Here is a 26,247-nt window from a genome sequence, read left to right as displayed (position 1 = left end):
TATGTCTGTATTCCACCAGTTCACCCTGCTGGTGTTGTGGGTTCCAGTGCCATGACAACAGTGGCCCATAAGGAGTCTATATTTAGCGCTGGATCTCTGCCCACTACCATTGTCCTGCTGATTAAATAACAGCAGACAGACAGCTGCTCAGACGACTTTTTGAATCTGTCAAGGTTGTTTCATCCAGAAACTGTTCCGACGTTATCATATTAAATTTCTTCTTGTATTGTGGAGGTGGAAGTGGTGAAGGAGTCCAGCTTGGTCTTGATCTTTGGAGCTGATTTCCCTCCAGTGAGCAAACTGCGAGCAAAATTCAATTTGAACAAACAGGGAGGATGTTCAGTGTCTCACTTAGCAAGGAAGAGATGCTCCTCATTTTGTACAGCCAAAAATAACATCTTAATGTTTAAATAAAACCTATCTGGGAGTTAAATCTATAAACAATCTCTCAATTGAATTTCCAGTACATTTCCTATGTCTTGATATACAGATGGATGACAAATTACATCAAAATCCAACATTAAGTGTTGTGTAAGGTGTTGTTCCACCATGACCTCCAGAAGAGCTTTGGTTCTGGAGACTTCCAGAAGATATTCCCTCATTTGGTGCAGAGCACTAGCTTACACTTACACATTTCTCTGTTCTCTGTCATAAATATGTCAGTTATTTCTAAAACATCCCGTCTGTATTTTGCTCTGTCCTGTCAGGTGTGGTGCTGGTCTGTTTCGAAGACGACTCTGACGGTTACATCAACCTGGTGGCCTACCCCTACGTGGAGAGCAACATGGAAGGAGGGATCGCAGAGCACGAGGAACGTGACCCCCCAGAGAGGGAGCAGCCGAGGAGGAAACACTCCCGGCGGAGCCTCCATCGCTCCTCTTCCTCCTCTGACCACAAAGAGGACCGGCCCGAGAGGAGGGAGGCTCACGACACTGACTCCTCTGATAAGTAAGATCGTATTAAAGGAAGTTACTGTGTGACTGTTTTAGACATTTGAAGACATTTCATTTGGATCTAGCATCCATCAGTGATTTTCAAAGAGTATATATTTTCCCTCCTGCAGGAATGCTAAGACCCGTTAATTTTAGATCTCTGGTTTGATGGCAGTAACAAAACGTATCAGATTTTTCCAGCAGAAATCCTTTCAAAGCGGAGAGTTAGTGGAAGTAGTCTGGGTTTCAATACATGAAGCCACATTTCCTCTAGCTTCATTTTCCCAGCGCTGCGTAATGTCATTTGTAGATCTTTTCTTCATTGAGGTGAAGCCCTTGTGTAGTTTGTCTACGATGCCTTTTAGTGTTATTTTGAATTATAAGCATCATGAAGTGTCTAAGTTACCGTAAATCAGGGGTGAGTCTTTAAGTACCAGTAAAAATCCTCTTTGCCCAGCTTGTAATTCCTAAAATCCACCGGGCATGGCTCTGTGACCGTTCTTCATGTAGCTGCATACCCTTCAAGAGTGTTTTGCCTGCCAGACTTTGTTAACTTACTTAGATTTGGTCATTTTTTCTTGGTGTATGTGTTTCTAACATATGTAAGTAGGCTACAGTCTGTGCAGGTTGTTTTATTATGAAAATTAACCGTATTCTCTATGCCGTTTGTGTGTCTGACTTCCTGCCTGCTCTATCTGTTCTGTTCTGCTTAACAAAGCTGGTCTATTTTTGTGGGGGGTGCTACGACTAGAACGGAGAGCTGCTTGTTGTGCTCTTCTGAAACGGCTCTTCTGCTGGAATCACAATTATTGTCCAGAGTGCGATCAGCTCTGCCGGCCACACCACAGCGGGAACACGTCACAGCCAGAACAAGTTGCAGCCGCGCTCCGTGGAATTTAGGAGTAAGACATGAGTCCTCAGTTATAAATATATTAATTATCTTGTGTCCTCTTTTACCGCAGTGTTGCAGAGCTGAAGAGTCCCAGGCTCGACCCAAAGATCCACTCGGAAGTTCCCTTCCAGATGTTGGACTGGAACAGTGGTTTGAGTTCAGAGAGGATCAGTTACAACCCCTGGAGCCTCCGCTGCCACAAACAGCAGCTCAGCCGCATGAGGTCTGAATCCAAGGACCGCAAACTCTTCAGTATCCTTCCTCAGCAAATCACATCTGCCAAAATTCTGCACAACCAGCGACTGTAGTGTCACCATACCTGAATGAACATAGCTGTATGCTAAAAAGCTGATGTTTTACAGAGTAACTATTGCAAATCTATAGCCCACAGCTCTGACTAGTGGTTTTAGTACTGAACTATTTGACTAGTCGTGTAGTGGAGTACCGTAATAAGAGGCAGTGAATGTCAGTGAGACTGAGGAATAAAGTGGAGGCTGGGAGGTGTCAGAGGTTATCAGGTCAAGGGTTGTGTTTTGATCTTCGGCTTCAAAGAGGACAGACTGCAGCTGCCTGGAAAACACAGCGACATACACTCTGTCCTCAGTGAGATCCAACGGGGCTCAGCAGATTCAACAGGGCAGACACTATTCTCAGACACTATTCTCCGTGCTGATAACATTCAGAGTATTGAAATTATCAGCGTCCAGTCATCAAACAAGTACTTCCCCTTAATTGTAAAGAGACCATATCAGACATGAGTCAAATATACGCGGCATGCTACATAACACAGAGCAGTTATCTCACTGATAACCATGTTTGCATAGTCCCAAACAATGTGATAATACATAATAAAGGGAAGGAAAGAGGGTATTTACAGTAAAAGACAGTGTTTCCTCAGTGAGTAAATTGTAGAGATTAAAATATAGAAATATGTTCATATTTCCATGAATGGACCACACCATGAACCCCCAAAGAGGGGTGATGTTTTTATGTATTTCATCTGCATACAGAATGTTTGTTTGAAACAGGTTCATGTCACAGATACACTCTGATCAGCTCCTTTTTTAGTTTAGTTATTATTGAAATCTCAAAACCGTCTCCTTGTACTTTATGTCTGGATCAATTTTCATTAAATTTCATTCATAATTTCATTCAAATTATGTCAAAAGTGTTAGAGCAGCTCAAAGGACTGAAATTTTAATTTACAATATTTGTTTCTAAAAGCAACTTTAGTCAGCATAAGCAATGCAAAATGTACATAAATGAACGTGATTCAAGTGCAGAATACTATAAAGTCTTTTATCTCAATCTGTAGCGATCAGGGACGGTGTGGTTGTCAAACAGAAAGTTGCTCCTTAACTGCAGCATTTCAACCAGAGTTCCTGTTGTTGGAGAATGTGGTTCACCACTTCTCTTACCCCTGCATCCTGGACCTGAAGATGGGCACCAGGCAGCACGGAGACGACGCCTCCGAGGAGAAGGCGGCCAGGCAGATGAAGAAATGTGAACAGAGCACATCGGCGACGCTGGGAGTCAGAGTGTGTGGCATGCAGGTACAACAACCGCCGCTACTGCTCAAGTCAACACCATAGAATCAATCGCAGTCCTGAACAAAAGACACAGTAATGACACAGGCTTGTTGATATTTAGGACATCCAGCATAGAGTAACGTAATCTTAGATTACTCATGCAGATTTAGAAAAGACTCATAGAAAACATAATATAATGTAGGAGACTTGATGTGTAAAAGTGAGGTGTGTTTGTCTCTGCAGGTGTACCAGCTAAACACGGGTCACTACCTCTGCTTGAACAAGTACTATGGCCGCGGCTTGTCGATCGAAGGCTTCCGCCAGGCCCTCTACCAGTACATGCACAACGGAAATGGTCTGAGGCAGGACCTCTTTGAACCAATCCTGAATAAGCTTCGCAGCCTGAAGGCCGTGCTGGAGAGGCAGGCATCCTATCGCTTCTACTCGTCTTCACTGCTCATCATCTATGAGGGACAGGTGAGGCGGGACTTGAAACATTGTGAAGGTTTAAGATTTGTGTGTCTGTCAGGAGACTTCACTTTGTCGTGTTTTGTATTCATTGCTTTTAATTTTAATGATAACAATAAAAGTGACTTCACTTGAAGCTCAGATAAGGTTTGTTTACACTCTGTACCTGCAGCCAAGCCTGGATTACCAACCAGGCCCGGGGATAAATGAATGAATTTAAGTTGCTTTTAATCAAATTACAATCAAATTAACTCAGGGCCCATTAGCAGTTTTTACCTCAGTGATTTAGTCTCCTCTTTAGTCTCTTAGTTTCCCACCCACAAACACAAATATATATATATATACACTTTGTTTTCTAGGACATATTCTGCAAAAAAAAAAGAAAAAGGCAAGTTTATAGAAGAAAAACTGAATTTCCCTGCAGGTTTAAAAGATGAATCTTTTCTTGTCAGCTGACTTTTTTTTTTTTTTTTGTCCTCACTGTAGGAACCTGAGGGCCCTTCAGTCCTCAGCACTGGGCAGCATGCACCCTTGCAACAGAAGCCTCCTGTGGCCCCTGCAGTGTCCGATTATTGCCCTGGACCCCACGCACCTCCTGCCCCAGATGCTCCCTGTGAAACGGACATGAGCCAGAACCCAAACCCGGGGTCACTGCCTTCTCAGGGACCTGGACTGATGTCTCCGCCCGTCCCTTCCCCGAAGGCCCCACCCAACAACTCAGACTGCCACTCCTTTCTGCCCCCTCTCTCCTCGTCTCACCCCCATCCAGACTCCTCCTCCTCCTCCCCTGCTCCCAGCCTAATTCCCTTCCCCCCTCCTCCTCGCCCGCAGTCCCAACAGCCCCCTCTGGTGGATGTACGTATGATCGACTTCGCCCACTCCACCTTCAAGGGTTTCCGTGGCGACACGGCGGTGCACGACGGGCCGGACCGGGGCTACGTGTTTGGACTGGAAAGCCTGGTCCAGATCCTGGAGAGCTTGCGGGACGACAACCTGCCGTAGCTCTGAACACACACACACACACACACACACACACACACACACAGAAAAACACACGAAATAAACACACAGCTTGTTGTGAGTTGGTGCAGGTCGTGTCGTGGTGTTCTCAAGAACTGAAAACGGTTTTTGGCTGTAAATATGGAACAGGGTTCGTCAGGAAGTCACCATGGCAACATGGGTACTCTACAGTCGTGTTAGTTACTATGGCAACGGCCAGGAGGTGGGACAGTGGAGCCGAAATGGCTGCAACTTGGAGCTGATATGAAGAACCTCCGTCTGTCTGAAGCTCTGCGCAACACACACACACACGTTTGTACTTCTATACTTGTGAGGACCCTCGGTGACGTAACTCAATCAGTAGCCCCTCATGCGAACTAAAAACCAAACCACAACCCTCAATCAAGTATGTGTTTTGTGTCTTTGAGTTAGATGTTTTTGACTTTCTGCTGAAAAGGGAATGTTTCATGGTGCTCAGCTCTAATCTGAGTTAACATACGAGCATCACAACTTGGTCCTGGTCCAATTTGAAACAAGGGACACAGGTTAGATGTAATCTACCTGATAACATATTTAAGGAACACACATGAAGTGTCAAACAGTGCTTTATTCTGCACAGTGAAGCTCAAACATCCACGTAACAAGAAGCAAAACACACTTTAACGATAACACCGAGTCAAACTTTGAAAGATGTGAGGACCATCCAGAAATGTCCTCACTATCCAGGTCCAAATGTTTGGTCCTCACCAGGATAGATGAACAAGATCACACACACACACACACATCCTGGGAACAGTCGTCTGTGGAGCTGTTTGACAACACAGTGGGACAGACCATCCTCTCTGAACGACCAATCAGCTGCATCCCAGGGGCCACTCACTGAAGTTGGCCAACACTCACTTTTACCCCCACACCCCCCCCACTCTCACTCCCTGACTCCCCCCTCCTCCACCACCCCACCTCCACTCCCTTTCACTCCTCTTTCTCTACGGAAACCAAACCTGGACAGGTGACCTGGACACTCTTTTAGCGTTACCTTGAGAACGCACCACTCAGAAACACATCCGAGCATCTGTTAAAGCAATAGATGGCGATGGTAGACCGGCAACTCTTTCTTCAGCAATGCAGAGGGCAGCGTCACCCCATAGGGAGAATGGCGATGAAGTGCATCATAGAAGTAGGCTTTAAGGAGAGAATATAGATAATTCCTAAAACGCTGTGTGTCCGTTTATCGGGCGTAATTTAAAAAAAAAACAAAAAAAAAAACATTAGTCAGTGTCCTGTAAAATCATCCCGTGTAACATGGACAGTATCAGTGTCACTTTCCTAGATCTGATCTGGTGATTCTTCGTGTCAACAAATCCCATGAAAACCAACAACAGGCTGTTCCAATTAACAGGCACTCACTGTGCCTGATATATCTTATTCCTCTGTGCCATTATTAAAAACACATCAAGCAGTCACACTGTTGCAGTGGGTGACACATTCCCAATATGTTGAACACACACACTGTAGTTTATTTTGACTCAGTCCCACATACACTGCCCTAAATACTCACTAGAGCATCAAAGAAGGATTAATCCACCACTGAAAACAGTCCCCAATAAATGCACTATTTCTTCCCCGTTTGAGTAACATTTGCTGATAAGTTCATTGTTCAGCTGTTTGGGGAAATAACTGAGCCTGAAATTAAAGTTATACATTTGTAAGATTTATTTTTGGGGGAGTATTTCATAGCTGACAGTTGAGAGATGACAGGAAACTTCTGGACAGACTATCTGTGGATGCCCCCCCCCCCCATCAGAGCAGCTATGAATTGGTGTTTTCTGCTGCTGTTTCCAACAGAGGTTAAACTTTTTAATTCAGTTTTTAAAGCTATCCTGGACAATGCGTCCTTAACATGCTCAGAAAAATAGAAACAAAGGATCAAAAGCTTCAAAAACAGCCACTCAGTGGACGCAATATATTTGTAGGAACCGATGGGTTTGGAGCTGAGACGTCCAGCTCAGATGTTGGTTCAAGTGTTTTCATGGGATTTGTTGACAGTACAAAAATACAAAATAATACTAGCCGTATTCTTTAAGTTAGGGCTGGGTGATATGGTCAAAAACCAAGAAGAATATTAAAGAAGAAATTTATTCGTCCATATATTCTATACGTACGTATATATGTGTTAAAATGCCCACTGTTATCCTCGGCAGGTTTTCCAAATTGAAATCCTGCTTGAAATCTTTCATTTGGACAACAGAATGACGACTTTAACAATCACGATCACTTCCACTGGATGTTTTTAAATAATTGAATTGAATTATTGCCCAGCCCTGCCTCAAATGTGTCACATGCAGAAAAAGAAAATTAGTCATCCTGTAACTACAGAAGCAGAATCAGCCAGTGTCACATTTAAAGATGTCATCGTTTATCTCATCTGATTGGTCCTGATGAGACAACCTTAGCCAATTACATTTGTCCGTTTTATGCTTCCTTCAACAAGTTCCAGAGGCCAGCTGTGACGCAGTGCCGCCCCCTACTGGACAGCGACGGGAACTCAACCCCCAGGAGCTGGAATAAGAGAGAGCAAATATGAATATTTTATTTTTGGTTTATCAAGGTGATAATTTATTTTTTTATTGTACATTTACCCACATGTGTGGGTAAATGTTTTGTCTTTTACATGTGTCCTCTCCTCCCCCCCTCAAATGTATAAAATGTAAAGAAAATTAAGTGCATCAGAGACACAATGTGTGAAATGTCAGGAGAATACGTAGTATTATTTGAGCTAACTCAAGTCTGTTGTATTTGCTGCTGACTCGGCCTCAGTCTAAGGTTTGTTGGGTATCAACAGACAAAATCAGATCGCCGTTTCGCAAAAAAAAAAAACATCGCAGCAAATCCGGACTCGAGTCAGCTTACTGTACCCAACACTTGTGCCTGCTGTAGAGTTGTTGCTCAGGTGGGAAGCTCTGTTGAACGTGTGTGTGTGAATGTGTGTGAGTGTGTGTGAGAGAGTTAGATCAGAGGTAGACGCCATCTTTAGTCTTTGGTTTGTTTCACTTCACATTTAAGGAGTTGGTAAAGAACTGCATGCACTAACGTCCTCCTGTTTGGGTCAGTTTTTCACCACACAGCGTCAAAACATTCTTGTTACAGTCATCGGAGTCAAAAGCAGCAAAGGTCTCTCTCAGATCTTGGTATTTCATCATGGATATTAGCCTCAATGATTGATCATTTATTTAGCAGCATTTTCTGCATCTGACATCATCCTGACTGTTTGTTAGAACAGTGAAAGTTAAGTGAGATTAAATCTTTCCAGAAGCTTTTGGGCTCGTGTTGTTATTACTGCAGATTAAATGTTGAATGTTGAAATTGAACTCAACGCTCTTGTGACAAATGAGGTTTTCATCACAACAACGAGAAGCCTGTGGAGGCTTGACTTTAGCAAGCTGCTGGGCATGCTGATAAAAGCTAATATTAACGACATAAAGCTAATAAAATAATCTATAGTCTGTGAAGGTTCTCAGTCATCCAGGTCATCTTTTTTCAGAAAAGGTTAGGTCTTAACCTTTTTTGAAGGTCTATTGTTGGAGTTTAGTCAAACAGCGACATTTTTTCTTGTTTTTAGTGATCATATAAACAAAACATTAGCAGGCGCAGAGAGAGACTCACACATCTCAGGAGTCAGTTTATCAGAAAACCTCAACACAAATTTCCGCGGCCACATTGACTTCCATCCATTTTCTGTAACCGCAAATGGTGTTTCTCTAGCTTGACCTTTGCAATTCTGCAAGACAAGGTGTCTAGATTTAACCTTAAGCTATTGTCAGTTTCTAGTTCAATCTTGGACCTCACTGTGGTGGGTTGGAGGTGTACATGTAGGTCTGTAAGGCTGACTGAGCACTAATGCTGGCACCAAACAACTTTTCAAACAATTTCCCTGATGCTGACAAATTTCCAATTTCTGTATAGAATCCTGAAAGTTTGGTGTAAACTCAGTCTGAGTCGGTCAGATTCTCCTCATGATGTTCCAAAGAAATCATCCATCCATCCATTATCTGTAACCGCTTATCCTCATCCTCACTGTGGGGATGAGCCTATCCCAGCTGACTTAGCACAGTCCTTCCGTTCACATAGTGGCCTAATTTTTTCAGAGTCAACCTCAGAGATCAAGAGGGTCTATATCAGACCCATTTCACCATGATGGCTTTCCGTGCTAACATTAAAAGCAATTAAACTGCTTCACTTTAAATTGTTTAAGCGAGTCAGAGACCCCGAAAATGGATTTGCTGACATGTGTTGCTTTATTGATGTTTGAACATATTGCTTTCCAGAATATCTTTCCAAATTTAGTTACATTCCCACAGGCAATGCAACATCTTACCTACATGGAGTTTTATGTTTAAGATAATTTGGTGAAACTCCTGCTTTATATTTAATATAAATATATGGTGATATATAAATATTATGTATGATGTTATTTTATAATATAGGCTATAATGTAGATTGAAATTCTGTAAGGCAACATATCACCTTAAGATGATACAGTGAACTTGGAGTCATGTTTATGTCCACATGATGAAGTTCAGTTCCCTATTTTTGCTCTGTTTTTGTCTCTACCAACTACCAAAAAATATCTTTAGCTAATCACTAGCTGTTCAACAGTGTTCACCAGCTAGTATACAGTAAGTGCCAAAACTATCTATTAGAGCTGTGAGTGTGAACCAAAAGAGTAAAAGTTACCGACCTGAGAGCAAAAACATAACTTAAACTTCAAGACATACATAGAAATAGGTATTTTTGTGATTTAGCTCCCTCAGTTTTAGAGTGTAATCCCACTGTGGTAAATATGGGCAGCTGTACACTTTGCTATGATTATATTACTTATGATCAAAAAACTAGTGAGTCGACAACTTTGCTAACAGCCAAACAAGCAAGGTCAACAACACAAGACACTAAACTTTTGAGCAGCTGGCTAACAAACTGAGCTAACATTAGCTAACAGCAGCTACAGTCTGTTTTTCTAGCATTAATGAGCTTCTAAAAGAGAGAGAAAACAGACGCTGACACTGTAAACAGCACAAATAAGTGACAGACACATGGTGTGATTCATGCTAAGAGGGTAAAATGTTACACTGTACAAAATATCATGTGTGCTAATTATGGAATAACAGGCTGATTACACATCACCAGCAGTCAGTCACATGCATGCATGCACCTCTCCTACACAGAGTTAAAATGTTGATCTCAGGCTTGATGTTTCATAATAAACAACTTCAGCAGCTGGATTAGAGCCAGAGATTTTGTTTCCATCAGACAATTAGGACTCCTGTGGGGATGAAGATGTTTGAGCCTCCCATCCAAAACCTGGCAAAACTCCAGCTGAAATGAGACTGAGCTGTGATTTTCCTCATCTTGTCCGGTTATTGAACTCTGTCCTCTGAGACCTCCAGCTGTGTGACCACATCTGTTGTTGACTCACACCGGAGAGATCAGATCAGTGTGTGACATGTAGAAAGATCATGAGTCACTTCATCTTTTGTATTGTTCCATCCTTATATATATATATATACACACACACAATTTAGGGAACAAAAACTTTGTACACTTGTTTCTCAGAAACTCAGAAATTGGAACAGGATCATGTGTAACACTCTGTTCATCACCTCTTCTTTTAATAACGTCTGTGAACTGGGGAGAATTTGCTGATTTGATGTAGCATTTCAGCTGTTCAACAGTTCAGGGTTTCCTTTGGTGTATTTTATATTTCATAATGCACCAAATATTTTGGTGGCAAGTCTGGACTGGATTGTCTTAATGAAATAAGTAAGACGTTGTCACACACAACACAACCCCATACCAGGATCTGCGAACCGAGAGTATCAACATCCGATCGTAGAGATCTCTTGATGATGAATTCATCTCTGGATGGGAATGTTTAATATCAATATCAAACAATAACAAGCAAGATAATAAATATTTATTTTTCTTCAGTAGAGTCACACAATGAAATAAAATGTGTGCAAACTGTAATGCACATTCATGTTTTCAAATTTGATAATAAAATACAAAATATCCGAAGCAAATATGAGACAGTTATTTGTTTTATTTTCATTTGCTGTCCTGATTCACAGTGAATTTAATCCTCCTCGTTTTTTTAATATTGAGATATAGAATCAGACAATTAGCAGCTAGTTCTAGTTTTTAATAAATAATAATGAAAATAACATTTCTGTTAGCTCTTTTTTGGCTCAGTTAAATAGATGAATGAATTAACACAAAAAAGTGACTTTAAGGGCAGAGTGAGCAGAAATAATGTTTGACTCAAACAAAAATAAGTAATTTTATTCATTATTTATGACCCGTGTGATGGTGTCTGTATCTGCAGAGACTCTGAAGCCTTCTGCCTGTATTTATTTTGCTGTGTTCAGGAGGTTTTTGGGCGTCCAGTTTTGGGTGGAGCATTGTAAGAACACTGCAAATAGCAGCACTGAGTCAGGGACACAACACAACTCTGAATGTTGTCTTACTCATTCTGCCTTTAAAGTGTGACTTTAAATCTTTAAATGTTCATATTCAACTATTTTGTTTGAATTTTGTCACTCCTGTGCCATCTGTGCGCACTGCTCTGTTGCCCGTACAGGTCGTACTCCCGGTACAAGATGTAGTCCTTCAGTCGCTGTGGCAGCTTCAGGAAACTCATGAACGTGGAAGATCGGAGACGAAGGCGACCGAGACAACGACGGATCCGCAGACGACAGAGATGCTGCAGACAGCAAACATTTTCTGGAGAGGAGAGACGACTGACTAAAGGTCACTCTTGTTTCTGTTGTGGGGATTGTAAAGTTGTCACTTACCTTGCAGCCTGCAGATGTCGGGCCACTGCGGCTGCTCCATCAAAGCTGCCTTCAGTTTGGAACACAAGGTCACATGATCCACGTAGTCCAGCATGACTCGAACTAAATGACCTGAGAGCTCCTTCAGCCAGTAAACGGTGATCACCTCGCAGAACTGCACTGACAGACACACAGACAAGACGTTCAACACAAGAGCTTCGTACGTTACCTTGTCCAGAGTGTACCCGGCCTCTTGCCAAATGTCAGCTGAAACTGGCTCCACCTGACCCTAATACAGTCATGGGTGAAAACTGGTGTGGTCCATTACCAAAGTGTCTTTGATCACAGAGTCGGACCACCCCTCGAAACCTTCAGGGATATGGAGGCTGTTGCCATAGGGACAGTCAAAGCAGCGTGCCACATCGTAACCATAGTTGCACAGCATCCTGAGAACCACCTAACACACACACACACACGCGTAACATCTGTTAATTGAAATATGTTTAAATGAGAAGAGAAGAAGAAGGAGGAGGGTTTACCTCGTCTTTGAGAGCGTACTGCAGGGCAGAGGGGAAGTGTGTTGTGTTTATTTTGCAGTAGTAGTTGACGTTTGCTCCATGCATCAGCAACAGGTTGATCAGCTCATAGTTGCCAATACGCAGAGCAACCTTAAAGACACAGACACTGGATAAGAGCTCAGAGATCAACGACCCATCCGCCTTTCTGTGCAGCATCTCGGACTAAAGTGTTCGTTGCCATGTATGATCTGTGAGCACATATTTTCTTTTTGCTTTCTATAAAAGCACAACACTACCAAACCCGGCAACCTCCCTGTGCTGAAAATACTTCAGAAAACTGTGTCAAAAAATAGTTCCACCACATAACGCCACAAAGATCAGTTTGTGAACAGATCAAATAAACAAGATACAATTTAGTGAGCTTTAGAGGTGTCAAGTGTCGACAGAGCCAGGCTAACAATTCCTCTCTACATCCGAAAAATGTACCAATGTGCGTTTTTGTTGACGAATAAAAACGAGATGAAAATGTCATGCAAGAAATAAAAATCATGTGTTTGTGCCAGCACTTCTTTTACTGTAGCAGCGTCACGGCCACATGTTTGGGATCCTCTTGCTGCGCCTGTGGCTTGAAAACAAACAGCATGCAGGAGAAACATGGCGTACGGACAGCGCAATCTAGAGCATGAAACGGGCCTTAGAAGTCAGGCCCGACCCAGCCTGGGCCCGGTAGAATTCGACCCGAGCCCGGCCCAGCCCGTTTTGATTGACAGCTTTGTAGAGCCATTTGTGCTAAACACTAACAGTGATGGACTCATCTTAATTTTAACATTTTAGTAGATGCAACTGGCATAAAATCAATTTATTTGATGACAGAACATGTCATAATAGGGTGTACCTGCTATTAGTAGATTAAAAAATGAAATCAAGTGCATATTAAGGGTGTATTGAAACAACAGACAAGACACTTAGCAAAGTTGCATTGAAGATGAATTCATTCATTTCAATTCAATCAAGATATTTAATCAGTATGTTAGCTGTGGAACACAAGTGAACTGGAATTAATAAACAAAAAAAATATTCCTGAAATAAATAGAAGAAGACTAAAATGGTTTGACTAAAACTAGACTAGAAACTAGAAAAATGATTTGTGAAAGACTAAAAGTGACTAAGACTAAGAATGAACTTTGAAACAAGACTAAGACTAAATTGAAAAATTAACACTGATGCTAAGCTAAGCTAACCACATCCTGACTCATGTTTAGAGGGAAATAGATTTCCTTTTACATCCTCCTTTAAAGGGACACACACACGCACACACACACACAAACACAAACACACACAGGTACCTGCAGACATTTGATTGGGTCTTGGTTGGCCATGGCACCAGACTCCAGCAGCATGCGTGCAGACGGCACGTCGTTATTGAGGACAGCAAAGAAAAGCGCAGACTTCCTCTCGTCGTCGTAGTTACGGCGAATCCAGGGTTGGAGCATGTAGTTGGGGTCATAACCTGCATCCAGCAAAGCCTGATGGGAGTTGAGGAGGAGTGACATTCAGATGTTTTTCAAGTGTTATGTGTTTAACAGACAAATGTCAGACAATCAGAAAAAAGTTATACACAAAGAGCTGCAACCATATTCCGATATCAACCGGTCGCGGAAGATGTCAGCCCACCATGAGCCGGGTTCTGCTCAAGGTTTTTTTTTAGGTTTTTAATTTGTCGCCTTGGGTTTTTCAATACCGTTTTACAGACAGTTTATTATTCCCTGTTGATATCAGTCTCTGCATGTATGAGGCCTGATCCAGCTGCTGAGCCTGGTTCTGTTACTAATCGTTCAGAAAAAACAGTAAATTACATAGAAGAGTTGAAACTGAGCAGCCCAAGGACAAACCAGCAAATATATTCTGTATGAAATCTGATCCAGATTCACCAAAATCACTGAATAGAGTCATTAAATTGTGCCTTTTGACTGTATCAGACAGGAATCAATCTGCTCCGGCAGCATCATAAGACACAGTGCAGGAATGAGTCACTAACAACTTTTTATTGTTTACCAGGAAATGACAAGCTTTAAAATACCATGAAATATTAATATAAAATATCAAGAATACCTGAAAATACCTCAGAAATAACTTTTTTGTCATTGTTGGAACAGGTACTAAAAGGTTCAGACAACTTTGACTTCATGAGGACCTGTAGCAGTATCACAGTGTAGAAATACTCAAAAGTACAGTAAGTACCAAAAGTAAGTACTTATTATCTAGAATGGCCCATTTCACATAATTGAATATAAAAATACTCAAGCTAAGCTTCTACTTAAGTGCAGCACTTTCCACACACACCTTGAGACAGTGTGCGTGTCCTCCTGCAGCAGCAGAGTGTAGAGGACTCATCCCGCTGTCGTTTACCTCTTCTTTAGAAGTGACTGGAATCAGCAGTTTCAGAGCTCTGATGAACACACACACACACACACACACACACACACACACAGTGATATATATACATATACTAAAATCTAATCAATTGTTCATGTTTTTGCTTTGTGGGACAGAAAATAGCATTTACTGCAGGTGTCCTCTGTGTGCCACACGGTGGATCGGCATGTGTCCTGTCTGTTTGGCGACGTTGGCATCAGCGCCGTACTCCAGCAAAAGGCTAATGACAGATGGATCTCCAGACGAGGACGCCTCATACAAGATGGAGGCCTCATCCTCCGCCTGGGACAGGACGTCCGCCCCTGCAGGACAACAACAAGAAAACATTTTGTACCAAAACAGACTGCAAGTTGGGAAAATACCCAACTGATTTATGTGTAAGACTGGCAAGGGCTCTTATTAGCTGCAGCTGAAGTTTTATGCAGGACAAGTATCAAAGTACAAGTCCTCTTAAGTGTATATTTGTTTTCATTCCCACTTGTCACGCAGTACATCTGTTCTCACACTATGTAAGTATGTAACTCTTTTCGGCACTAAGTTACACACGACCAACTATTTCACTGATTTTGGTGAAACTGGGTCATATTTTCTGAAGAAAATGTTTTCTAGTTTTCCAACTCTCTGTGATTTACAGAGTTTCCTGATGGATGAAGTGCACTGCTGCCAACTGTAGCTGCTGTTAGCTAATGTTAGCCCAGTTTGTTAACCGGGCTGCTCAGACTTGTGAGCTCAGAGCACCGGGGAAGTGCTAGTGTTTGTATCACAGGCATTTTGGACCACTGGGAAAAGGGTTTACAGGACTGGTGCGTGGGGGGGGTGCTGACAAGAAACAAAGCTAGTGTTGTGCCAGAACCGGAGCTGGGCAAGTGGGCAATGTAACCGGGCTCAGCAGCCTCTATGGACATAATTGCAGAGGAGAAGAGACCGAAGAGGACGTTGACGGAAGAAGCTAAAAAGAGAAATTGAGAGAGTGAGTGGGCAAGAAGCCGCCAGACAAGAGTAAGTCTGGGACTGACTTTTAGTCGTTGGCGAGAGCTTGGTGAAATAAAAGGCTGAAAGACAGATGCTGAGCTAGACTTCTTGCTGTTGGACCGGTAAGTATTATTAGCTGGCTAATCAAGGTAATAATGTAGAGACATCCCTGACCTCTCTTTAGTAGAGTCTCCACCACCTCCAGGTGTCCTCCCTGAGCAGCCAGAGCCAGCGGTGTGAGGCCGTAGTGGCTGCGAGGGTCTGGCTGTGCTCCGGCCTCCAGCAGCAGGTTCACCAGCGCTGCTTTACCCAACCGTGAGGCCTCGTGGAGGGGACGGCGGCCGTGGCAGCATTCATGGTTTACCCTAGAGCCACGTAGGAGCAGCAGCTTCACCAGGTCGATGTAGTCTGAACGGATCGCTGCAGTGGGAAGTAGAAATATGGTATTTGTCAGTGGTTTATTGTAACTAAGTACAATCACTTAAGTAATAACAGGCTTTGAGGCAGTGAAATGTTGGTCAGCGAAATGTTGGTCAGCTTACCTATGAGCATCGGTGACTCCTCGTCTTGGTCCTGGCTGTCCGGCTGAGCTCCATGTTGGAGGAGGAAGGAGACGTTTTCTATCAGACCTCGTTCTACTGCGAGAAAGAGAGGCGTCTGACCACGAAGAGTACGACGCTCTACAGAGTCTGGACCTGAACCTAGAGAACAAAATCACAGTTTGTTTTGATAAACCTCTTTATCATCACATCTGCTGTTGTACGTTATTGTGAAGCTGTACAGAAAGCGAATACAAACCTTTGAATGTGAGCTCCAGGATGGTTTGGTTGGTCTGAGCTGCTGCTTCATGGATGGGAGTCCAACCTCTGCTGTCTGTCTCTGAAAACTTGTCTTTCTGTCGGACACACAGATCCTTCAAGAGCTTCTCATTACCTGGAGGGAGGTGCATGTGTGTCATACTCCGAATCAGTCCACACCCACACAAATGTCCATATGTGACATAACCCAGGCACCTGGTGCGGGTCTGCATCATGACTGTAAAATAGTTCTCTGTCGAGATATTGGCGCAAAACTACCTGATTGCTGCTATATGAACGAAGTTGCTTCTTAGTTCAAACCAGCCAAAGTACCCAATTACTTTCAGTTTATATATCAACACACTGATGCTGCCCCTAGACTCATTTAAGACACTGCTCTAAGGTTCAATACTGCTGATCAATAAACACTTGCTGCTGCGTGTTCCAATATAAAGTTGGTTGGCCTTCTTATCTACAAAGTCCCTGTTGGTAAATTGCCATTTTATAACTCATCTTCACTGCTTTGGCCCAAACTTAACCCACTACAGTTGACTGGTTAATGCTCCAGAAGTAGAAAAAGATACTTTGGAGATTCATTTTAGCTGAACCTTCAGTGAGACATTCAGTGTGGAGACCAATCTTCAAGCTTTGAATCCCCCTCACTCACCTTGTCTTATAGCAGTAAAGATCGTGCTGCTGTCTACAGACTCAGGCCCAGAGCTGTGAGAAGAAACATGGCGAACACAAATTCTGTGAAACTGAACAGAATTATTTAATGGCACAGTTGTTGTGTTGGTTCACACTGGATCGTACAGGTGTGTAATCTGGGTTTCCAGACCGACCTTCTGCTGGCTCGTGTCGTGGAGTCTCGATGAGTTTCCTTTGGTTTGTTGCTCTCCAGCAGACTCTGTTCGATCATGTACTGAATAGCTGCATCTTCTTCATCATCATCATCCTCTGTCCTAAATTGTTCAAACTCCATGATGCTAAAGGCTCCTGTTCAAAAAGGAGAAACATTTTTTTGAAGGTATGTTTCACTGGACTGGTGGTTTTTGCAGTACATCATGTATACCACATGGCCATAATGTGTATGTGAACCTGAATATTGAAACTTTGTGTGAAAACTATCAGAGTTAATCTGCTGATAAAACATCTCTGCTCTTCTGGAAAGGTTTTCCACGAGATGTTGAAACCTGACTGCAGGAACTTCGAGAAGAGTCAAATCTGGGGTGACTTAGTTGTCGATTTAACCCTTTTCAAAGAAACGCCCTGAAGGACTTTGAAACTTTACAAGAGCATTAGTGAGGTCTGGCACTGACTGATAGGTAAGGTGATCAGGTTCGCCGTTCAAGTTGTTGAAAGGTTTGAGTTGAGGTCAAGGCTTGTCTGAGCTCTTACACCCCAAACTGTGAAAACTTTGAGCATGTTTGTCATGTTAAAACAATGAAGGACCAAACACAAACTGGTGACACACAATTGGAGGAAAGTTTCTACTTGGCTTTAGACCTTGAAAATCTAAGCAAAGCCAGATTAGTGCCCAAATCCATTTGCTGCATCTTGCTATCCCCATGTTTCTTTTCTCTCCTATCGCCACTGTCAAACACAAAACGGCTTTTAATCTTGTCTCTGAACACAGTATATATTCTGTACTTTATCATCCAATATGTCTATTATATCAGAGATGTGCTGCAGTACATAACTACAGTTTGCTTGCCAAAATATCAACGTATTTTTTACCTCGTGGTTTAGTGTTGTTGTTTTGGTTCCCTCTACTTGCCTGTGGACTCCTTGCAGATTAAAAGTGAATATGTTGTTGTTGTTGAAGATGGCAGGAGGAGCAGAGGTCTGACCTGTGACTGAAACCAGAGCTGTATGCCTACGTGGGTTATATCAATGAACTCACGGTGGTTAAACAGCAGACACCTGTCTGCACATACGGCTGTGATTCAGACACAACATTATAACATCTGTGTTGGAATAGTGTCAATAAAGTTCACAATAGATCTGCAGAAAAAAACCTGTACATTCATGTAATCCCAAGACTTTAATGTTTCAGCTGTTTAGCTACAGCACTGTGGCTGTAAGGGTGGACATGGGATCTGATATGTGTTACTATATTTACCTCCTCCAGCTAAATTTATGCTTTGCACTAATCAGCAGACGGTCAGTGTAACACAGACTACAGCTGGATTAAGCCACTGTTGACCACCTACATCGATTCCCATCTGACTGACCTCTGTGCGGTGTGTGTGTACTCTGAACAGAACAACTACTAATGATTATTTTCATTATTAATTAATCTGCAGCCTATTTCTGATTAATGGATTAATCATTTTATATATAAAAAGCCTATTTCTGATTAATGGATTAATCATTTTATATATAAAATGTCAGAACATACTGAAAATGTCCATCAGACGTGATTAATGATACAAAACAGTAAGAGGCATATTTGCTCAAAATTATTCATCAATTATCAAAATAGTTCTTCTTGTGTTCGATTAATTCATGTATCAACTAATCATTGCTGCTCTACACCCAGAGACCAACAACTAGTACTGCTGTGTAGTAGAAAATCATGTGAGCACAATACAGACTCTTTCCAAAAAAATACAATATCATAGAAAAGTTTACTTATTTCCATAATTCAATTAAAACGGTTAAACTTTCATAGATTATAGAGCCCACAATTCAAACAATTTCAAGTATTTATTTGTTTATTTTTACATATTTTGGGCTTCCAGCTCAAAAAACCCACAAAAACAGGAATTCAAACAATTTGAATACTGTGAAGAAATTACCATTTACTTCTTAGTTTTTGCTGAAAAAAGAAAGAAATTAGGATCACATCAAATCAATCCAAAATATGGTACTTTCTAAACGATATGTCAATGTTCAATACTTGGTTGGGAATCCCTTTGCCTTAATCACTGCCTCGATGTGCCGTGGCATTGAGGCAATCAGCCTGTGGCATTGCGTGGGAGTTATGGAAGCCCAGATTTGACAGTTGTAGCCCATCTCCCGGATGTGTCTGAATGTGGTGGTTTTTGAAGCTGTGACTCCCACCACATTTCACTCTTTCTGGATCTCTGCCAGATTCTTGAATCTTCTCTGTTTTCTCTGCTGAAGTCCACGGTCATCTCTTATGCTGGTGCATCTTTTCCTGCCACATTTTGCCCTACCACTAGACTTTCCATTGACATGCTTGGACACAGCACTCTGTGAACAGCCAGCCTCCTTAGCTATGAACTTTTGTGGCTTACCCATCCTATGGAGGGTATCAATGATGGTCTTCTGGCCAGTTGTCAAGTCTGTAAGGTGCTTTGAGTTTAGTAGATGATTAGTGTGTGACAACATTAATGTTAAAAACATTAATGCCCTGCAAAACTTGGGCTGATTTCTTTACAGTATTCTAATTTTTTGAATTCCTGTTTTTGTGGGTTTTTTGAGCTGGAAGCCCACATTTTGTTAAAATAAACAAATAAATACTTAAAATTGTTTGAAGTGTGGGCCCTGAATCTATAATCTATGAAAGTTTAACCGTTTTAATTGAATTATGGAAATAAGTAAACTTTTCTATGATATTCTAATTTTTTGGAAAGGTAGAATAAATAGTCTGAAAACTAGATTTTGACACATGGCTCCTCTACAAAAACACAGCTAGAGCCACAAGAGAAGCTGCAGCACTGATAGCAGAGTTGACAGTTAAATCTCCAGCTCCTCCTGTCCACACGTCCAAGTGTCCATGAGCAAGACACTGAACCCCAAGATGCTCCTGCTGGGCAGTACAGCACCTCGCACATCAACCTGGCAAACTGCACTTTCACCAAAAGGTAGGAAAGCTACAGTTCACAGGTTACAGATTACATGACAATGTCCTGCAGTCTCCTGCAAAGACCTGCATTAGTCAAATTTGTATTTTAGAGGTTCCAAGTCTAACAATTCTGCAATCTTTTTTTAAGTCTGTTTTGTTTTCCAACCTTGTTGAAAAGGAGGATACCGAGGACAGGAAAAGAAATACAGACAACACTCAATATCACTATATTGTTCACACAATTTAGGTTGTTTTTCCTCAAATAAAATGTACTGTTTCATCACAAATATAAATGGATATGATGTATTTGTATACAAAATAATCTCTCTGCAATCTGTTTAAATCCAATATACCTGAACTACTTTGTCCCCTATTATCTTTCATTTACAAAATTGACTCTGGACTTGATGCAGCAATCCTTTGACACACAATAGCACGACCTCCCTGAAGTGGAATGCAGCCATCATTAATACACCTGTAAATTTCCTGCTATGACAAATCAAAATGTCTGCTCTGTGATCAGTCCACTGAAAGTATTGAAGAACACGTTCAACATTAAAACAGGCTGCTCAAGTTCAGATATGCTTGGACAAATGCTTCTAGTGCCACATTTTAAAAAATCTTTTATCTTGTGTGCATCTGATAGTACAGAGCAGTTTTAATTTCAAGCATTTCACCCATCTACACTGACCACGTTAAAATGTACACTTAAGGCAGTCCATCTAGTTCAGGCATGTCCAAAAACCCGGGGGCCAATCATGGCCCACGACAGATTTCATGTGGCCCGAAACTTCATTTTTGGCTTGCTAGGATTGTCAGATACTGTATGACTAGAAGATTTGGCTTTTTTGGTTGACATAATGAAGCATTTGAGCTGGTGTTATATATCTGTAGATGTGACACAATATGACTTTCTGAATGATTTTGTGAAAGAGCAAGAGTGATATGTTTTAAACTTAAATGTTAAGACTTTGCATTACTCATGTCATGTTTAAAATGAACATGAGGTTCAGATTTGTATCAACTTCATGCAAGGTTAACGTGTTCCATACAATTTATTCTTCGTTATGACTCCAGATGTGAAAGAAGGTTAGAACTGTTTTAGATTTATTCATGCCTAATTGGCTTAGATTTGGTGACACCACCATTTAATAAAAATAATTATAGAACTTGTATGTAACTTGTTTTCATTTAAATCTTTTAAATGTTAATGTTTTTAAATTAAATCTGGCCCTCTATAAAAAAAAAAGAAGTTTGGACCCCTGATTTAGTTCATTTAAATCAAAGATCTTTCAGGACTTCAGAGAATCCATAATCCATTTTTTCTGTCACACAGAACAATGAGTATTGGACTCGATACTTGCTGCAGTGTATACAGGAATCTTCCCAATCTGAAACAGAATTATTACAAGCAAGCATACTAGAAACTGTTTTCAGGCTTGATGGATTACTACAGTCTTACTAATAAGAGTCAGAATGTGTCCAAACCATGTTTGCTGACTTGCAGCGCGTAGAGGGTCCAACCCTTATTCATGTTTTTTAAAGTGCTGCTTAAAGTAACAATTGCAAGTGACACAAATGAGAACACGAAACAGCCAGTCTGTATTTGAAAAGATGTTTTATTTTATTTTCTGCCTCAACTGTTTATGACCTGGGTCTCTCCTTCTTGCCTTTGTAGAGAGCCAGCAGGGACACGTTGGCCACCTTGACCACCTTAAAGCGAACTCCGGGAATATCACCCACGGCATGACCTTTACGTCCGAATCCTGCCACCAGAACCTCATCGTTTTCCTGTAGGACCAAACAGAGGAGAGACGGTGGTGAGGGGGAGAGAAAAGGCAGAGGAACTACTGTAAACTGAGCATGGCAAACTAATTCTGTGCTTTGTAGCTAGAGCTAAATTTTATATTGAGGAAATAAAAATCTGATCTTTGACAAGTTTCAGACCAAAACTAGACTTGGGAAAAACTCCAGAAATCCAGATTTAGTTACAGAAACCACACATTAATTGACATCAATACATTTTAGTGAAAGCTTTGAACTCAGGATTACAGTTAGTAACAAATCTTCTGCTGCAGTTTCCGCACGTAAACCTCCAGTCACCAGTGGCACCACAACTGCTTGTTTGGCTGTTATTTAACGATGTATACATGACGGAAGTTTACCTCGATGAAGTTGAGGCAACCGTCGTTGGGGACGAAAGCGGTGATCTTCTTGCCGTTCTTGATGAGCTGAACTCTCACGCACTTCCTGATGGCAGAGTTGGGCTGCTTAGCCTCAACACCACTGCAAACAGTAAAAAACACAATACTCTTTAACAAGTTGAAACTAAGGAAATGTCAGAAGTGTGTGTATGTTTCATACAGATTTTCACTCATTGCAATGAAACAATGAAGTACAACAGTTTTATGAAGTGGAACACAGCACAACACTAAATATGATTAAGATACCTTCACATACCGTGCACAGGTTTAAGATATGTTAAAGACGGCAACTAAACACTGACCCAATTTGTTTCTTCCGAGAAAAAACACTTCAATAAAATACTAACTCAAATTTTCCAACAACTAACAGAGGAAAGGGAAAGACTTTCCTGCTGGTATCACAAAGACAACAATTTTGCTTCCCTGTGTAACAGGAGTTGAGGCATTTGATGTAAGGGGTTGAATCAAGCTCCCTTGTTTACCTGACCCACAGGGGGTGTTGTCTAAATTTAGGATCAGAAATCTGGAGTAGTGCAATCAGCCTTCTCTTCGCCCTCAAATGATTACAGTCTTGTGGTACTCACACTTTCTCAAGGACGATGCCTTTGGCGTGGGAGGCTCCTCCGAAGGGGTTAGCCTTCAGGGCAGTGCCCAGATGGGCCTTCTTGTACTGTTTATCGTGCCATTTCTGCTCACGGCGATGGTTACGGAGCTTTCTGGCTGTGCGCAGACCACGACACTTTCCTGAAAGACAAGAGAAATGAAACGTTAGAGCCAAAGTAGAGCCACGGTCTAGAAGTTCTTAGATGTGTAGGCAGTGCAACACAATGTTAATGTCTCTGAACCACAACATTTTTAATGCTGAAGAAAACGGCACAAAAGATGCTTCCATTAAGTCTTAACATTTCATACAACGTGGAGTATAAAAGTTTGAGTGAACATCACCAAACTAGTGATAGGATTACTTGTGTGCTCCTTTGTTCACCAGGCTGCTGGAGCAGCACCTTGTTTTTACAGACAGCAGCCCAGCTTTAAAGATCAGGGATTTAACTTCCAGGAAGAAACAAATGTGTAACGCAGTGACTGGACTGTAAGATTATACATGAAGAAACTGCGGCCACACAAGGTGCATCGGTATCTATTGACGTCTATGGATGTAACTAAGCATCGTGACACAATTAAAAATCTGTACAAATGCGTGATGATTCGAACCGGTTGACAGAAAAAAAATTAGTCGCCATTCTTCGTGAATGTGAAAGAAGTAGGATATGTTCTTTTTCTTCTTTTAAAAAAAAAAAGAAATAGGTTATGTTATCTTTAAAAAAAGTCACCGGTTGACTTTACGTTACTACGTAGGTACGGAGCATAGAACGAGGGAAGAAAATTGCTTCGAAATAGAGGATGCATCGAGCAGTTTGAAATCACCTGTGTGGCGGCATTTTGGATTCCCTATATACACAAATACAACCGTGAGAAATGGACAGAAAACCAAAACAGCATGTAAATATTGCAAGAGACTGCAACATATAACTGCAACACGAGCAACATGCAGCAGCATATCAGCAAAGTAACGTTACGCCATCTCGAGAGGAAAACTGCACATTACACCAGTTTACTGTGAGATTGTTTCTAAAGAAAAGCGATATTTATCATGTATTGTTGTTTAAGATGTAAGTTTCACTTTATGAGAACAAACTATTTGAGAGTTTCTGTAAAGAAAGCACCTAAGATTTTTTCCCCCTACAAATAAGAATTTTATTTGGTCATAATTCGTCTGTAGCTCATTTTGATTAAAAAAAAAATCATATCGTGAACAAAAAATCCTGAACCGTATCGAGTTGTGAGTTGAGTGTATCGTTACATCCCTAATGACATCTGTCACAAACAAACAGGTTCAAGTGTCTCCCAATTTCACACAACACGCCAGAACAGCAGAAACACTACAGGAGGCTCAAAGTGATTGTCAAGGTTTGGGGCGGCTGTGATCAGTGGCTCATCCCGGCTCCTCGATGTGTCTTTGGGTGAAACGCTCCTGTAAGTCGCTTTGGATAAAAGTCAAATGACTGAATGTAAATGTAAGGCTCCGGGTTTGTCTTAAACTATGCAGCCTATAAGTGTAAAGACACATGTTTTACTTTACTGTTCATTAATATCAGACAAGCATGAGCTCGAGCCTCAAATGTTTGAACATTTATAACAAACCTGCCGAGTCTCTCAGTTTAATTAGCTGTGAGCGGCGCTAACAGAGCTAAGTAGCCTCACAAACGCTCACAATGTGACACTTTAACAGCGGGAATTATGTCATTTAACTGGCCGACGTGTTTATGTGTCAGTATAATGTGATGAACTGCAGCTTGGAGAGGGAGAGGAGCGCATGCTAAGTGAAGCTAGCCGCGCTAACACGCCGTCATGGCCGCTCCACGTTGCGGGCGGACAGAGCTCCTAAAAACGTCATTTTTTTCAACAGATCGAGGAGTTTCTTCCGTCACATATAGACCGAAAACAGTTTGTAAGACGTTCATACACCACATCGATGTGAAATATCTGAGCAGAACGGAGATTTGAGCGGGTTTGAGGCGAAGTTAGAGACGTACCCATGATTACAGCAGCGAGCCTGGGGAGGAAAGGAAGGACCAGGCTGCACCGCGGCAATGTCTACTCACAGGACCCCGGCCGGGCGTGGCCACAGAAAGTGCCTGACTGAAATGATCACACTAATGGAGAACAGTGACTGTGTATTTATCAGACATGGGGACCTGACACTTTGTGACTTGTGACTTGAGACACGATGACTTGAATGACTTGAGTGTTATTCACATCATGTTTTATGTGCATATAAAATGTATTTATTATTATAACTCATAATTACGTTATCACTGTTTGATTCCATGATGTATTTTACTGAACATGAGTATTTACAATACAAATATTTTTTTAACAGGTTGGGCACAGTGATGTTTACTTACACTTACTTATGTAATAATGCCTTTCAGTTTATTAAGATCAGATTCTGCAGCTAAAATTACAATATGCCAAATGTGACTTGACTTGCCCAAGAAAAAAATACTTAAGACTTGCACATGGCATGGGTGACTTGGTCCCATGTCTGGTATTTGTGTATTATTTTATATTATATATTATTCAATGTCATTTTGTAATTTTGTTTTGAGAACCTCTTCATGCAGAAATGTAAATATTTTATATTTTATTATCTATATTTTATTTATTTAAAGGTGCAGTGTGTAAGATTTAGGGCCTTTATTTTCAGAATAAGGCAGACATATAATATTTATAACTATGATTTCATGCATGTATAATTACCTGAAAATAACAATCTTTTTGTTTTTGTTACTTAAAAATGATCCTTTTATATCTACAGTAGGAGCTGGTCCTCTTTCATGTAGGCTGCCATGTTGAAACGCCATGTTTCTACAGTAGCCCAGAACAGACAAACTAAATACTGACTCTAGACATGGCCTTTCAAGTGTTGTTTCTCCTTTACAATAGAAAGGTGAGGGTGATGTGAGGAGATTGCAATGCAGCGATTACGCCTCTCAATTCTACACACTGGACCTTTAAGTTTTATATTTAATAAATATTATTAAAATAAATACAAAAATGAAAACTATTCATATTTTTTGTACAATTGACACAGACAGGTTTAAGGGAAAGAAAACAAAGAATACAAACTCAGCTTGATTTCTTGTTGTCCGTCTTTACTAACAAAACAAATTTACCACCCAGTGTTTTATTTGGCTAATGTGCTCTATCGATTATTTTTGGCTTTACTCTTATTTTGAAGAACAACCTGTTTCTGGTTTATGTGAAATGGTAACCTCTGTGGCTGTGAAGTCTGGCT

General features: G+C 41.3%; 3 protein-coding genes across 10 annotated transcripts in view; 1 reads left to right on the top strand and 2 right to left on the bottom strand.

Annotated features, from left to right (window-relative positions):
- The window catches only part of ip6k1 (inositol hexakisphosphate kinase 1), a 31,165-nt gene extending 23,029 nt beyond the window's left edge, over positions 1–8,136 (top strand). For all 5 annotated transcript variants that reach the window (XM_010756844.3, XM_027279328.1, XM_019268379.2 and 2 more), the window contains 5 exons: positions 708–948; positions 1,895–2,076; positions 3,202–3,377; positions 3,597–3,830; positions 4,308–8,136. In XM_010756844.3, coding sequence (XP_010755146.3) covers positions 708–948; positions 1,895–2,076; positions 3,202–3,377; positions 3,597–3,830; positions 4,308–4,823 — 1,349 coding nt within the window. In that variant the 3' untranslated portion in view covers positions 4,824–8,136. The remainder of the gene's footprint in view (positions 1–707; positions 949–1,894; positions 2,077–3,201; positions 3,378–3,596; positions 3,831–4,307) is intronic.
- Positions 8,137–11,127: 2,991 nt separating this feature from the next.
- asb14a (ankyrin repeat and SOCS box containing 14a) lies at positions 11,128–18,207 on the bottom strand. Of its 4 annotated transcripts, none has more exons than XM_010756855.3 (13): positions 18,108–18,207; positions 17,213–17,366; positions 17,038–17,090; positions 16,372–16,506; positions 16,116–16,274; positions 15,748–15,993; positions 14,732–14,903; positions 14,509–14,614; positions 13,512–13,691; positions 12,187–12,315; positions 11,976–12,104; positions 11,669–11,822; positions 11,128–11,597 (listed from the first exon to the last, which is right to left on the bottom strand). In XM_010756855.3, the coding sequence occupies exons 2-13, from the start codon at positions 17,350–17,352 to the stop codon at positions 11,392–11,394; spliced, it is 1,809 nt and encodes a 602-aa protein (XP_010755157.3). In that variant the 5' UTR covers positions 17,353–17,366; positions 18,108–18,207; the 3' UTR covers positions 11,128–11,391. The 4 variants fall into 4 exon arrangements, with proteins under 4 accessions (XP_010755157.3, XP_019123841.2, XP_019123837.2 ...); XM_019268292.2 differs by having other exon boundaries at positions 11,407–11,614; XM_019268296.2 differs by lacking the exon at positions 12,187–12,315.
- Positions 18,208–21,785: 3,578 nt separating this feature from the next.
- On the bottom strand, positions 21,786–25,116 carry rps23 (ribosomal protein S23). The gene is made up of 4 exons (XM_010756866.3): positions 24,983–25,116; positions 22,973–23,132; positions 22,350–22,470; positions 21,786–21,975 (listed from the first exon to the last, which is right to left on the bottom strand). The coding sequence occupies exons 1-4, from the start codon at positions 24,984–24,986 to the stop codon at positions 21,829–21,831; spliced, it is 432 nt and encodes a 143-aa protein (XP_010755168.1). The 5' UTR covers positions 24,987–25,116; the 3' UTR covers positions 21,786–21,828.
- Positions 25,117–26,247: the final 1,131 nt, after the last annotated feature.

This window comes from Larimichthys crocea, chromosome VI (genome assembly GCF_000972845.2).
Source record: "Larimichthys crocea isolate SSNF chromosome VI, L_crocea_2.0, whole genome shotgun sequence".
Classification (NCBI taxonomy): Eukaryota; Metazoa; Chordata; class Actinopteri; family Sciaenidae; genus Larimichthys; species Larimichthys crocea.
Note: the sequence above shows the minus strand (reverse complement) of the source record. Positions and strands in the feature narration are given on the sequence as shown.